A 13,417-nucleotide genomic window follows, 5' to 3' on the forward strand; every position below is an offset into this window, starting at 1 on the left:
GAGCCAGCTAAGAGGAACTCTAAGGTTTGTTATGAACAGCTCCATGGGATTAGCCTTATACTTCATAGCTGGAGAAGTAAAAGAAAGTGACTTTTCTTAGGAATTCGGTTTATTCACTAATTCTACATTGTTAGCTGGAAATAGGACTTCTCTCTGAAGCACAGGGTCTACTCAGAGCAGATCCACTAATAAACAATCCCCCGTGGATTCTGTTTAATTTGCTTCCCTTTTTGTGTGACCTGCTATACGGGAGACATTCACCCGGTGCCCCAAAATGACACAGAGATCTGTACAGTTACAAGTACAGTTACTCAAGCGATTAGTGACAGATGCAATGTTCTTTGTGGGAATTGAGAACCAGGGTTCTTGCTCTTCCTCGGCGCTGCCTGCGGAGGTGGTGGCCATCTGTGACTCGGCATCATGGCGGCCCTCAGACCTCTGGTGCAGCCCAAGGTCGTTAAAAAGAGGACCAAGAAGGTCATCCGGCACCATTCCCACCGATGTGTCAAAATAAAGCACAACTGGGAGAAGCCCAGAGATACTGACAATAGGGTGCGCAGAAGATTCGAGGGCCAGATCCTGATGCCCAGCTTGGTTGGTTAGGGGAACAACAAGAAAACAAAGCACATGTCGCCCAGTGGCTTCCGGAAGCTCCTAGTCCACAGCGTCAAGGAGCTTGAAGTGCTGCCCATGCCCAACAGATCTTACTGTGCAGAGATTTCTCATGGTGTCTCCTCCAAGAACCACAAAGCCAGTGTGGAAAGAGCGGCCCAGCCAGCCATCAGCGTCACAAATCCTAATGCCAGCTGCACAGCAAAGAAAGTGAATAGACAGCTTGTGTGCGTGTCGTATTTGTGTTAATAAAACCATAAAACTACAAAAAAAAAAAAAACCCAGGGTTCTTTCGAAGATGAGGAGAACTAACCAAACGGCGAGGACATAATCTTTGGAACCGTACGTGACCTCAAGACATGGTGATCCGTTGGCTTCTCTATGCCTCTACTCTTCTCAGTACCAGGGGGAGAAACACTCAACCTCCTGCCAGGGTTAAGGGCATCACTAAGAAAATCCCAAAGCAGCTCCCACAAGAATTGAGGTGTCTTGACAGCTGCCTTCTCTGAGAACCCCGCTCTTCCTCTTGCCCCTTCCTATCATCCACAATGTAATGAGGACGCGGCCATCATCAATCACCTGCTCATTGTGGCTCTGTGAAACCGCCAACCCAAATACTTGGCTGAACAAAACTGGGGCTATGTGAGTGGACATGGAAATGGGAGTGATGACCACAGGACTCCACAGGACTCTTAAAACCAATCTGCTCCGCTCTCTATGGCATACCACAGAATTTCAGCCTTAGCCAAGTTCTCTGCTCTCTCTCTTCCAGCGGCTTGTTTTTGCTCTGGGGGACGTTTTTGAGCCAAAGGCTCTCAGAGAACGAGAAGTTGAGAGCAGATGTGCCCAATGAGAAGTTGGGATGTGTCCGAGGTTTGCTCTGGTAACAATGGGGAAGGGGGAGCGTGGGTTGAGGGGACCGGGCGGCCACCGAGGTCTCCCCTGTCCGCGGGTTTATTGCTTTATGCTGCCGCCTGACTGATCATTGAGCTGCAGGCTCCTACTGCAGAGCAAGAAAGACAGAACATTTGCACTGGCAGGACTCAAAAACAAGTTTCCTGATAGGCACCTCGCCAGACAACTCAGACCAGCCTCATGAGAGGCACTGTCATCCATAAGGCGGAAACGGGTACTAATTCTAAAGGCCGGGCTTAAAGGTCAGGGGTTCGCTCATCTGTTGGAAAACTCTTCAGAGGAGACTCGTTCTGTTTCAAACCCACCGTGTTTTGTTCTTTAGATCTATCAACACTTCCTATTGACATCCTCAGTTAAGATGTTCCACACATTCATCTTCATGGTCCCTGAGTAAGAGAACGCCCTCATCCCTGCAGAAATCATCTTTGCTTCCAGTGATGTCAGGGTCAAAGACAAAAGGAACAGGTGTGCAGTGAACGACTTAGGCTGGACAATCCATGCCAAAAGAAGGCCTCACCCACATTCCTGCATCCCACCACCCAGGAAAGAATACACACAGCTCGCATTTACTGAGGGCATGCTCTGTCTCAGACAGCGTGCCAAGTGCTTTCCCAATACTTAAGGAATGAACAGCGGCCCCGGGACAAGATGTGGAAGGAGCAGAGATCTGTCCCAGGCTGAGCACACGGACTGAGGAGAAAACTCCCTGGGGGGCAAGTACACGGTGGGTGTCAAGGTAGGTGCCAGCTCACAGACCGGCCTGTGGGCACTTGGGGGCACTTGTAAGCATGTGAGCCCATGAAGGACTTCCAGAAAACGAGATAGAAAGGGAGGCATCTCAAAAGCGAGGCCAGCGGTCCTGCAAGATTCAAACAGAAGTCTAGGTTATTGACATTAATTGCCCTCCCCTGCACCCGTTGACCAGAAAGCCATAATATTCGGGTTACAGGTACATCATTTTTAATCCTTTCAAGGGAGGGGTGATCATTCCGCTTTTACTATAGAAAGCTAAAGTGCTGAGAACTCATGAAATCTTGTGATGCTCACCAAGATGCACCTAGGATGCGGTGAATAGGTACAAAGCAAGGACAAATCATTCTTATCACCATGAGTGCCAACATTGAAAAATGTATTAAATGGGGGCGCCTAGGTGACTCAGTCGGTTAAGCGTCCGACTTCGGCTCAGGTCATGATCTCACGGTTTGTGAGTTCTAGCCCCGCGTCGGGCTCTGTGCTGATGGCTCAGAGCCTGGAGCCTGCTTCGGATTCTGTGTCTCCCTCTCTCTCTGCCCCTCCCCCACTCATGCTCTGTCTCTCTCTGTCTTTCAATAATAAATAAATGTTTAAAAAAAATTTTAATGTATTAAACATATACAATGTCCAATGTGCCAAAAGCCATGAGAAATTTTGGTGACACCAGTATAAATAAGTATTTATCCCTGCCCTTAAAGGTTTGTAATCTAGATGGGAGAGAACAGGAGGATGTCCCAGAGGCTATGACATGATTACCATTGGTTCCTTCATTTGACTTGATTCTTATTATCTGGATGGATCAGGGGTTGGAGACCACACTAGTTATGATGAGATACAGCTGCATGTAATAGAAAATTCAAATAATAAAAATGATACATATTTATCTTTCACTCACATAATATACGTAGGCAGCTCCTTGACCTTCAGGGACCCAGGCTCCTCCCATCTTTCTGCTCTACTATTCCCAGGATGAAGTTTCTATCTTAAAGATCATTTAATGATCCAAGATAGATACAGAAAACGCCTCTCTGACTTGCAAGGACCACTCCCCTCCACTTACCTCTTCAAAAATGTTTGTTTCCAGGGATACATCTATAATCCTGGTTTTTCTTTACACTCCCCAGCCCCAAGCTCATCCATCCTAAGACTAAAGCTACCGTGTTTGCATACATAAGTTCCAAATCTCTCTTTCCATCCCTCATCTCTCTACTCAACTTTAGAACCACATTTTCATCCTGGGACATCAGCAGAATGCTCTGAGGCTAAGGATTAAAATGCAACACATCATGGTTGCCTGGCTGGTTCAGGTGGTAGAGTGTGGGACTCTTGATCTCAGGGTCCTAAGTTCAAGCCCTACCTTGAGGGCAGAGTTTACTTTGAAAAACAAAATTAAATGCAACACTTCCCAAACATGGAGGTAATGTTGTGCCTCCCCAAGCAAAAGTGGGTCCTGCTCTTGAGGTCCCTGTCTCTGCATTTGGTATCGCTACCATTTATTCCCTCAAACAAGCAACCCAAGCATTCATCCACGTGTTTGGTGCCCTCTGTCTTTCATGCCCTTCCCCTCCAGCACACACACACACACACACACACACACACACACACGCACACACGCACACACACACACACACCCCTACTTGGTCTCACCAATTTTCCCAAAGATTCTCTTCAAATTCTCCCAAAGATTTCTCTTTTCTTATCTTCCTGTCTCCTCTCCAGCTCTCAGGTGGTCATTCTCCGTCACTTGAACTGATTTTCTCTTTGCCTGTTTCCCTACCTTTGTTCATTCAATAAGTCAGTAAATTGGTCATTTGCAAGCCAACTCTCCGTTGGATCCTGCTCTGGCCCCCTCTCTGGCCCCATCTATAAGACTTCCTACTGCTTCCAGTAATATTTCTTAAGTTCCTTGGCTTAAAATCTCTGAATAGGGGCACCTGGATGGCTCAGTCGGTTAAACGTCCAACTTTGGCTCAGGTCGTGATCTCTCGGTTCTCGAGCTCAAGCCCTGCGTTGGGTTCTGTGCTGACAGCTCAGAGCCTGCAGCCTGCTTCTGATTCTAGGTCTCCCTCTCTCTCTGCCCCTCCCCCACTTGTGCTCTGTCTTTCTCTCTCTCTCTCAAAACAGATAAACGTTTTTTAAAAATCTCTGAGTAGGATCAAGCTCAAACCTGTTAGCAGGGCCCTTTGCACCTTAACCTCCAGTACCACTCACACGCATGTCTAGGCACTTCTCCCTCTCCGCCCTCCTCCACTCCTGGCTCCCGGGTACATTGACTATGCCCTGGAGGACCAGGCGCTCTCCCGCCCCCTTGCCCGAGTGAACAGACTGCTCTCTCCTGGGAGAGTTGCCTGAGTCAGTACTGGCCTGCTCAGGGGAACAATCCTTTTCTTTGCAAGGAGAATTTCCCCCTTCATTGCCTCAACCCAGAAAAAGCAGAAATAGTCGCTGATAATTCCAGAGCATATAACAAACACATTGCCTCTCTTTCTAACTATCCCCATCTCCGGCACACGATGAAAACACCTAGATGATGAACCCTAGCCTTGACCTACCAATAGGTTCATCCAACCCCTGTATTGGTCCATCCAACCCCTGCAGAGCAGTACCCCAAACTGCCTTGAATGGGGCCATCTTGCCTCTCCGAAGGAACAAGGAATGTGAGAAACTCCTGAGGGGGGCTGGGTACCTACAGATCTGCCATTCACTTGAACATATTGGGCCCTCCCCGCCCCCCCCTCCCCCGTGATGACTCAGGCATGCGGAGGGCCTGATGGCCACAGAAGAGTCAGACAGCTCCTGCAAGTAAGTTGCTCCACGGCATACCCTTGAGTGCCTCTGTGTATTAAGCAGGTAAACCACAAAGCCCTCTTATCCATGCCACCTCCTGAGTCATACCTCAGGATTCATTTATTTATCCAGCAAATATATACTGAGCCCCTACTACGTGCCAGAAACTTCTCTGAGTTAGGATACAGTAATGCACAAGATAGACAAACATGCTGATCCCCAGTGGGGCAGGTATTTCGGTGTGGGGGTAGGAGGGACCGAGACAGAAAAACACATGAGTAGAAGACACAGAAAGCTGGAAGGCATTTATCAAACAAGGAATCTGACTGGGGAACGTGGGGAGGAAGAAGTGGTATTTTTTCGTAGGGGCGCTGACCTCCCTTTAAAGAAAAGTGACATGTGAAGACGGAAAGGAGCAAGGAGCCCTCAACCCCCCTCCCCATTTCTGCAGTTTTTGCGGGGATGTGTCTGCTGCGAATATCTCAGAGATGCATTTCCAGGAGAAAAACGTCCAGCTCTCTCCACCAACAGGAAAGGAGGCGGTGTGGAAGAGAAGAAAAGAGCGGGACCACAGAAATCATTCCATGTTGAACTGTCCGTGATGGACACTTGAAAACCGGCTCTGGGGGCAGAGCAGGGCCCTCCAGGCCGAGGGGCTCCCGGGGGCCTCTCTCTCTCTCTCTCTCTCTCTCTCTCTCTCTCTCTCTCTCGGGCTGTCAGGCTAATCCCACCGCCTCCTCCCACCCCGCCCCGCCCAAGGAGGCGTTCGTTCGTTCGCTCCGGTGAGTAAAGTTCAAACCCAGCTGAAGCCAGCCCCGGAAGGCGCGTCGAACTGGAAAGCAGCTCGGCAGCCAGAGTGTCCCCCGGGGAGCGGTCCCCCGGGGTGCGAGGGCAGCGGCCGGAAACCAGGCGGCCGCGCTAGGCCGCGGGGCTGAGAGGCACTGGCCCCCCGGGCGAGCTCGCGCCCCTCGCCGGGCGGCACCGGAGTCCCCGCGGCCCGCGCGCCCCGGCTCCTGCCCGGCCTTCTCCTCCGTGGGCACCGCACTTTCCTGAAATCCCCCAACTCCTGGGGCGCGCCCCGCGGCCCCGGACTGTCGAGCTGGAGCCCCCTTTCCGGCCGCAGCCCGCCGGGTTTAGCGATGGCGGATTAAGTGTGCGTTCTTTCCAGGCCTCCCGAAAACACTCTCGGGGATGCTATTTTGCTTGGGCCCGGGTCTCTCCCGCGCCGAGTTGCACAACAAACCATTTAAACATTTCAGCACAAAACCCGATCCATTGTGGGCCGCACATTAAAAAGTGTTATTCGCTTTGAAGTTTTTGTCTAATGGCTCTAAACTGAAAGAAAATGTTTTCCTATTACTTAATTCAATCATAGCGAAGAGACTTGGTAAAAAGCCCACGGATTTTGCCCCAAAGTGTGACAGAGTTCTCTTTGTGTTTGCTTATCCTCCGCTGTCACACACTTTAATTCGCCTCTCTTTATCTGGCATTCAAAACTTTCTTCAATGACATTCAATAAGGTCCAGAGGCTGGAGGGGAAAAAAAAACTGGTTATTTTTCCCCCCTAGATATTCTTTCCCAGTAGCTTTGGCCTTGCTCGCATTCAGGGGCTCTTAACCCCTTCCTCCCCGGGCGCGGGCTGCAGCTCCCAAGAGACCTCTGCACCCCCTTTTCGCGGTCTCCAGGCTCCGGGGTTCAGCGGCCGCCCCTTTCACCCCGCAGAGCCCCGCCCGCGCCCCGCGCCTCTCCCACCCGCCACTGCCCGGGAGAGGGGTGCCTCTCCGGCACTGTTCCCCGCTCTCGGCTCACTCTCAGCGGTCCAAGCCAGCACAAATTACCCAGAGAGCAATTAGGACTGAGATTAGGCTGCACTAATGCACTCTGGCTAGTTTGCAAGCACCACCCTTAGGCGGGGAGCCTTGGAGAGGAGACCCTGGCCTTGGGGTCAGCATTGGTCTCCTGTCCACCCCCCATGCCAAACAATCAAGGAAGCCGTGAGCCCTACTCCTCCTGCTAAAAGACGTGCTAAAAGCTTCGTCCAGGCTATTTTCCCCCATTGCCCCTCTCCTTGTTATGGAATCGGTTGTTTTCGCACAAAGTCCCTTTGCTTTTTAATCAGTTATAATTTGTTGCTATTGTTATCGTAAAGATGTCACCAATGATGAAAAACCATGTAAATGCTTCAATCTGGGGCAGTCTTGCTCCCGAGCACTGATTTCCACCCCCCACCCCCCACCCCCCACCCCCGCCGCGGAAAAGCTTCCCCCTTTATTTCTCACAATTCCATTCAGAGCCCTGAGCAGGTGACTGCGGCGATTTGGTTCCAATAAAATCGAAAGTAACCGACTTCGGTGAAAAGTCCGGGGCTGCAAATTCGAAATATTTATGCTAATTTCCCATTGTATGGAAAAAGTTCCTTGGCGATGCAGCTTTGAGTCCGGGGACTATTTAAAAGGCTGAAGCTGTGTACACAGCGCCAGGCGTTTGAAGTTGTTTAACCATTGTGTGGCCAGAAAGAAGAGAGCGACGCGGCAGGAGAAGGTCCTGGGGACAGGGGAGGTCGGTCGGGTTGGGCAGAAGCAGCAGAAGCTGGGAGTACAACCGCCCTTCGCCCCGCTCCTGTGGGGCACACTTCAGGAAAGCACTGATTTCCGAGCGCACCCGCGAGTCTATGGGGGTGTGGGCGAGTGGAGAGAGCGCCGGAAAGATCGACGCCCAGCAGAGCATCTCCACTCGCCTCTTCTGCTGGGGTGCGAGATCTCGATCTCCGCAGTGTAGGCTTCCATTCCCCGTTCCCTGTCCCTGTCCCAGACTCCCAGAGCCTATCCTCCACTTGACATCCACAGCGCTGCCGTCCAAAGGGAGAGAATGGCTGACCAACATCTACCGAACAAAGACTGGGCGTTAAGGGCAGCATCAGAGTTAAGACTTGGAGAAACTTAAAACAGAAAGACAGCCTTGGGACTAGCGCTGGATAAGGAACACCGAGCCCCCTTTTTTCTCTCTCTCCAGCAGCGCCTCTCGGCTGCCAGAGCCCCGGGTCCTCCCCCTCGGGGAGAGGGGAAGGGATTCCACAGGTGGAAATCAGACACCGGCTGTAGGGACACCCGCGGGGCGCACCACGCGGAACTGAGCAAACTGAGTGGAGGGAGCAGGATCTTGGGGAGCAGGGGTAGATGAGAGAAGGAAGGGGAAGGAGACGGAATGCGCAGGGAGATGGGGTGTGCGCCCATGGGAATCTGTGGAAGTGAGGCAGTGGGGGTACAAAATCAAGAAGATAAACCTGCCGATCGCCAGTGCAAAGCCAAAGGGGAGTAAGGAATAAAGAGAAAGAAAAGAATATTAAATCGCGGGAGAATGAGAAAATAAACCCGCAAAAGGGAGAGGAGGGGGCGAGGGCGCCTGTTACGGCGTGGGTGGGGTTGACAAGAATAGAGTACATTATGCAGTTCATTTAGTTAACAAGTGAAATAATGAGGAAGCGTGCAGAGTGAATGCCAAGAGAAAAGGCACAAAAACCCTATTGAGAGGCCCCGGCCGCTCCTGGCGTAGCCCATCACATGGCAATAGTCCTATTTAAGCGGCGCCGCCGGCGCCTTTCAGCACCACTAGTGCTGGCCAGCACCCCGAGCTCCTCGGGCGGCGGCGGCGGCGGCGGCTTCAGCCTCGGCCTCGGCGGCGCCTCCAGCCTCCCGCGACCCGGCAACAGCGCGCGGCCGCTGCCCGGGGAAGGGCGCGGGGAGCCGCGGAGTCCGCGGGGCGCAGCGAGCCGGCTGGCGGCGGGGCGACCGCGCACCGGGGCCATGCCGCGCTCCTTCCTGGTGGACTCGCTGGTGCTGCGCGAGGCGGGCGAGAAGAAAGCCCCGGAGGGCAGCCCGCCGCCGCTCTTTCCCTACGCCGTGCCCCCGCCGCACGCCCTGCACGGCCTCTCGCCCGGCGCCTGCCACGCGCGCAAAGCTGGGCTGCTGTGCGTGTGCCCGCTCTGCGTCACCGCCTCGCAGCTGCACGGGCCCCCGGGGCCGCCCGCGCTGCCTCTGCTCAAGGCGTCCTTCCCGCCCTTCGGCTCGCAGTACTGCCACGCGCCCCTAGGCCGCCAGCACTCGGCCGTGTCGCCCGGGGTCGCTCACGGCCCCGCCGCCGCCGCCGCCGCCGCCGCGCTCTACCAGACCTCCTATCCACTTCCCGACCCCAGGCAGTTCCACTGCATCTCCGTGGGTAAGCCGGAACGCTGCGCAGGGGGACAGGGCATAGGGGACCCGATGACAGTTGGCGAGCCAGGGATAGGAGAGGAGGGTCCCTGGGCGTTCTGGAGACGAGGAGAGTCACGCTGGGACCCGGGGGGTGGGGGTGGGGGTGGGGGTGTGCAATCAGGGTCGTGTGCCTTTGGAGGGTTGGGACAGGACCCAGGAGGGAGGGTGAGGGCAGAAGGTCCGGGTCTTGGAGGGGGCGCGCAGGAGGGAGCGGGGGCTAAGGTTCAGGGCGCCCCATAAAGTAGTGCCGAGGCTGTGTGACTCTGGGAGTACCAGGGTCCCGCCGCTCAGCAAGGAGGCACAGCCCGCTGCTGTGCATCTCGTTTGGGGCCAAGAGGTGGGTGAGAGACCGAAGTCCCGGGATTCTACTGGGCGCCTACCGGAGCATCGGGCCCTCAGCGCAGGAGTCTGATCGCTTCCCTCTCTGCACCCCACCCCCTTCAGACAGCAGCTCCAACCAGCTGCCCAGCAGCAAGAGGATGCGCACCGCGTTCACCAGCACGCAGCTGCTAGAGCTGGAGCGCGAGTTCGCCTCCAACATGTACCTGTCCCGCCTACGCCGCATTGAGATCGCGACCTACCTGAATCTGTCCGAGAAGCAGGTGAAGATATGGTTCCAGAACCGCCGGGTGAAGCACAAGAAGGAGGGCAAAGGCAGCAACCACCGCGGAGGCGGCGGGAGCGCGGGTGCCGGCCCCGGCGCGCCGCAAAGCTGCAAATGCGCGTCGCTGTCCTCAGCCAAGTGCTCCGAGGATGACGACGAATTGCCCATGTCTCCGTCCTCTTCGGGGAAAGACGACCGGGATCTCACGGTCACTCCCTAGGCGCGCGCCTGCCCAGGTCGCCCAGCCCAGGCCCTCCCCGAGTCTCAAAGACTGGCCCTGGGACGAAGTACCGGTTCCCAGGCACCCGCTGCCAAGCCGCGGCCACGCACGGGTTTGGCAAGGGTTTGCGGGGCGGGGGGGGGGGGCCTGGGCAGCGACAAGAGCCTGGCAGAGACCTGACGCTGGTATCCCCACCCCAGGGCCGGCGGCCCTCCAAAGCGAACGCCAAGCTGTGAATCCTGCCAGCGCTGGAGTGTTTCTCAGCCCTGCAGCACAGCGGGCCCCGCGGGCATGCCGGCCGGCCCTGCGCCTTGCTGGCCGCTGGCGCCTCCCCGCACGACCTCTCTGGACTGGCTCAGGCTTTCTCGCTTCCTCTACTCCCCTCCACCCTGGGTCAAGCTGGACCTCTCACTCGTCGACAACCGCTGGCCACCCCCACCCCGCCCCTTTTACTTCTTTCTCTCCATACCCACTTGTTCACTGCCGTAGTTTATCCACGACCACCCCCCCCCACCACACACACACACTTATGAACTCTTGTTGTTACTGGTTTTCTTTTCCTTTCCGTCCCCACCCCGCCCCCCCGTTCCTCGTGGGGCCTACTCCATGGTCAGTGGGCCCGTTTGCCCCTTAATCAAGCCTCGCTGGCACTGCAGCTCCCCTCCCACGAGAGAAATCTCCCCCCGTGGCCTCTGGGTCGGGGAAACCCACTCACATTTTTTTGGAGATGCTCTGCATTCCCCTAAATAGGTCCCGGGGCTCTGGGCCTCTGGAGACCCCCTCTTCCCCAGACCCCAGACGCCTGCCCCGCCCTGGTCTAGCTTGTCGTTGTACGGTCTCTGTAATACCAGAAGATATTTATTTATTTATTTATGTACAAAATTTTAAATAAACTTTTTTTTTTCTTAGAACTCCACGTGGCTCTGGACCCCAGGCCTCGCTCTGGACTGGACAGGCACCCACCTGGGTTGAGACTTCCAGCTGGGTCAGGGCGGGGATGGGATGACGGTCCGAGGTCCTGTCCTCGCTGGTCCACCAGTCCCTCTCTGCACCCTAAGCCGGCGAGGACTCTGCCTTCTGGGTCCCCTGGCCCGTACACTCCCTAGTCTCTGGTCGGGCTCTGGCCAAAGTGCACTGGCTCCTTGTCTGAAGGAAGGAAGGAAAGCACTCCCCCCACCCCCCGCTGTGCCTCTAGTCCGGACCCTCCCCCCCACCAGGGCTCCCTTCCTGCCCTGGATCTGGCCCCCTAGCAGCGCTCTCTGGTGGTCCCCACCACCATCCCCGAGGGCAGCGACCCACTCTCTCTGGAGAGCGGGAGAACTCCGTCCTTCCCGTCCTTCCTTCGCTGCGCCCTGACTGATCCTGACCGATAATGTTTATCAATTGCTTTTTATCTACCGTATTTGTTAGGAACAAATGCCCACCAGGATGGTGAGGCCTTCTCTCAGAACAGCCCCCTTGCTTTGCTTTGAGGCAAATTCTATCAGACTGTGCGTCCGAGATTCCGAGGACGCAGAGCATCCAAGTCCCGGCCAGGGTCCAGCACCTATGTCCTCGCCCGTTCTTGTTACACCCCCCACAGCTCACTACGACTTAGAGTCAACACCCCAACCCTCCGTGGGGAGACATGCAGGGTCTTTGTGCGTTACGTGGACGAGAAGGACGCGCTGGGGTTTCTGTCCAGGCAGAGAGGGCACAGCCCCAGAGTGGAGTATTTCTGCTGCTCCGGCAATGGGACATGGGAGACAGAGGATCTGGGTTCTCACGACCCTCAGAAGACTCCTATTCTGCCTCCTGGAAAACTGGGCCACTTCTTTTCCTGCCAGACGGCTCCCTGCCAACCACCCCCCCACACACACACACCCCCATACGCACACCCTGGGGAGCGCGGGACTTCCAATGTCTAGGCAAAGCAAACACTCGCCTTTTTCATGAGAAAGAGGCTCCAGTTGGGGTTGTTGGGTACAGGCAGGGTTCATGTCTAAAACCTTTGGTCTTTTCCTTCAGTCAAGCTGAGGACAGGCTCTCTCTCCGGCTCTCCTAGAATAAAGGCGTGTGCCATGTGGCTTCCCACGATAGGGCATTCCTGGTTCTTCCCGGATCAAGACGCCTGGCTTGTGCCGGAGGCAGATGAGAGTCGGTCTGATTCTCTGCTTGCTCCCTGGTTCCCCCTCCGTCTTCCTCAGTCTGAGCTCCAGTCTCACACCGGGGACCAGCTGTCCGCCTCCCAGGAGGGGGCATTGTACCAATATATAAAGGAAGCCACCATACTTTGAAGCATACACGAATTGGATCCCAACTAATGTTTTATTATCGATGATCCTGACGTTTTCTGAGTTGTTTGGCTGACACGCTCCTCCAAGAACCCGTGGGTGAGTGAAGTTTCACATCCTTTAGCTACCAGCAACCCTCCGGTTCTGCCTTTGACTGTGGTTTGGGGCACCCACGGGGAGCAATGGCCTTTAGGAAACAGGTCCACGGTGAATGTGAAGGGCTGGCTTTGAACCAGCTCCGTCCCTGGGTTCCAGGAGGGGGGTGGCCCGGTGCCCCAGGACAGGCAGTCTCCAGTTTTCAGTGACAGACCTCGAGATCAGAAAGGGGAGACGGGCCCTGGGTTGAGGATGGGGCGCTGGCTCTAGAGGAAGATGGAAATGGAACTTGGAGGAATGTGAAGAGGCTGGCCACCGGCCCCCCAACCTCAGGCGTACTCCCTATCCCAAGTGCTTCAGTTTTGTCACCGGAGGCGAACGTCCCTCTTGTTCCCAGCTGCTCACAAAAGCTGCAGAGCCAGCGCCGCCGGCCGGGTCCGGGCGGGTCCAGTTCTCCAAGGAGCGTGCCTTGCTTCCTCTCAGCTTTGCCTATCCGAGGCTTTATCCCCCTGTGCTGCTGACAGAAAAGAAGCAGCCTTTGCGCTTTCTGGTGCGCTGTCCGGAAGAGCGTCGGGAGAAGACGCCGCGTCCTTGCCGCCGTCGCCGCAGCGGGGTTACCAAGGCGGTGGCAGGAGCGCAGCGCTGGGGAGCTCGGAGGCGGCGCGCAAGAGCTCGCGGCGGCCAGCCGCCGCCTGCGGGAGCCGCGACGGGCTGGTGAGCGCCAACACGCTTCGGTGCAAATGCTCTTCACCCTGCCTCGATCGGGACCCAGGCCACCCGTGGTTTGGGAAGAGGACGAGGCGCGCGCCGACCGACCTCCCGGGGCTACCAGAAACCGGAACTTCTCATCTAGGGACACAGAACCCAGTCTTTGAGCGCACAGTGTTTTGCGCTGGAAGTTGGGGCT

At 55.6% G+C, this 13,417-nt stretch overlaps 1 protein-coding gene and 1 pseudogene across 1 annotated transcript; both read left to right on the forward strand.

The window, feature by feature from the left end:
* Window positions 1–420: 420 nt before the first annotated feature.
* Window positions 421–1,051, forward strand: LOC124506988 (60S ribosomal protein L32-like; annotated as a pseudogene).
* A 7,819-nt stretch (window positions 1,052–8,870) lies between these two features.
* Window positions 8,871–10,141, forward strand: GSX1 (GS homeobox 1). Its single transcript, XM_047074585.1, has 2 exons — window positions 8,871–9,282; window positions 9,762–10,141. Exons 1-2 carry the CDS (start codon window positions 8,871–8,873, stop codon window positions 10,139–10,141), a joined length of 792 nt encoding a protein of 263 aa, XP_046930541.1.
* Window positions 10,142–13,417: the final 3,276 nt, after the last annotated feature.

Source organism: Lynx rufus, unplaced genomic scaffold (genome assembly GCF_022079265.1).
Source record: "Lynx rufus isolate CCGP_SWC_20201006 ecotype Redwood Valley unplaced genomic scaffold, mLynRuf1.p SCAF_1, whole genome shotgun sequence".
NCBI lineage: Eukaryota > Metazoa > Chordata > Mammalia > Carnivora > Felidae > Lynx > Lynx rufus.

Coding starts and splice junctions, on each gene's coding strand:
- GSX1 (XM_047074585.1), top strand. CDS start 8,871: ATGCCGCGCTCCTTCCTGGTGGACTCGCTGGTGCTGCGCGAGGCGGGC. Junction 9,283..9,761: donor GTTCCACTGCATCTCCGTGG/GTAAGCCGGAAC, acceptor CACCCCCTTCAG/ACAGCAGCTCCAACCAGCTG.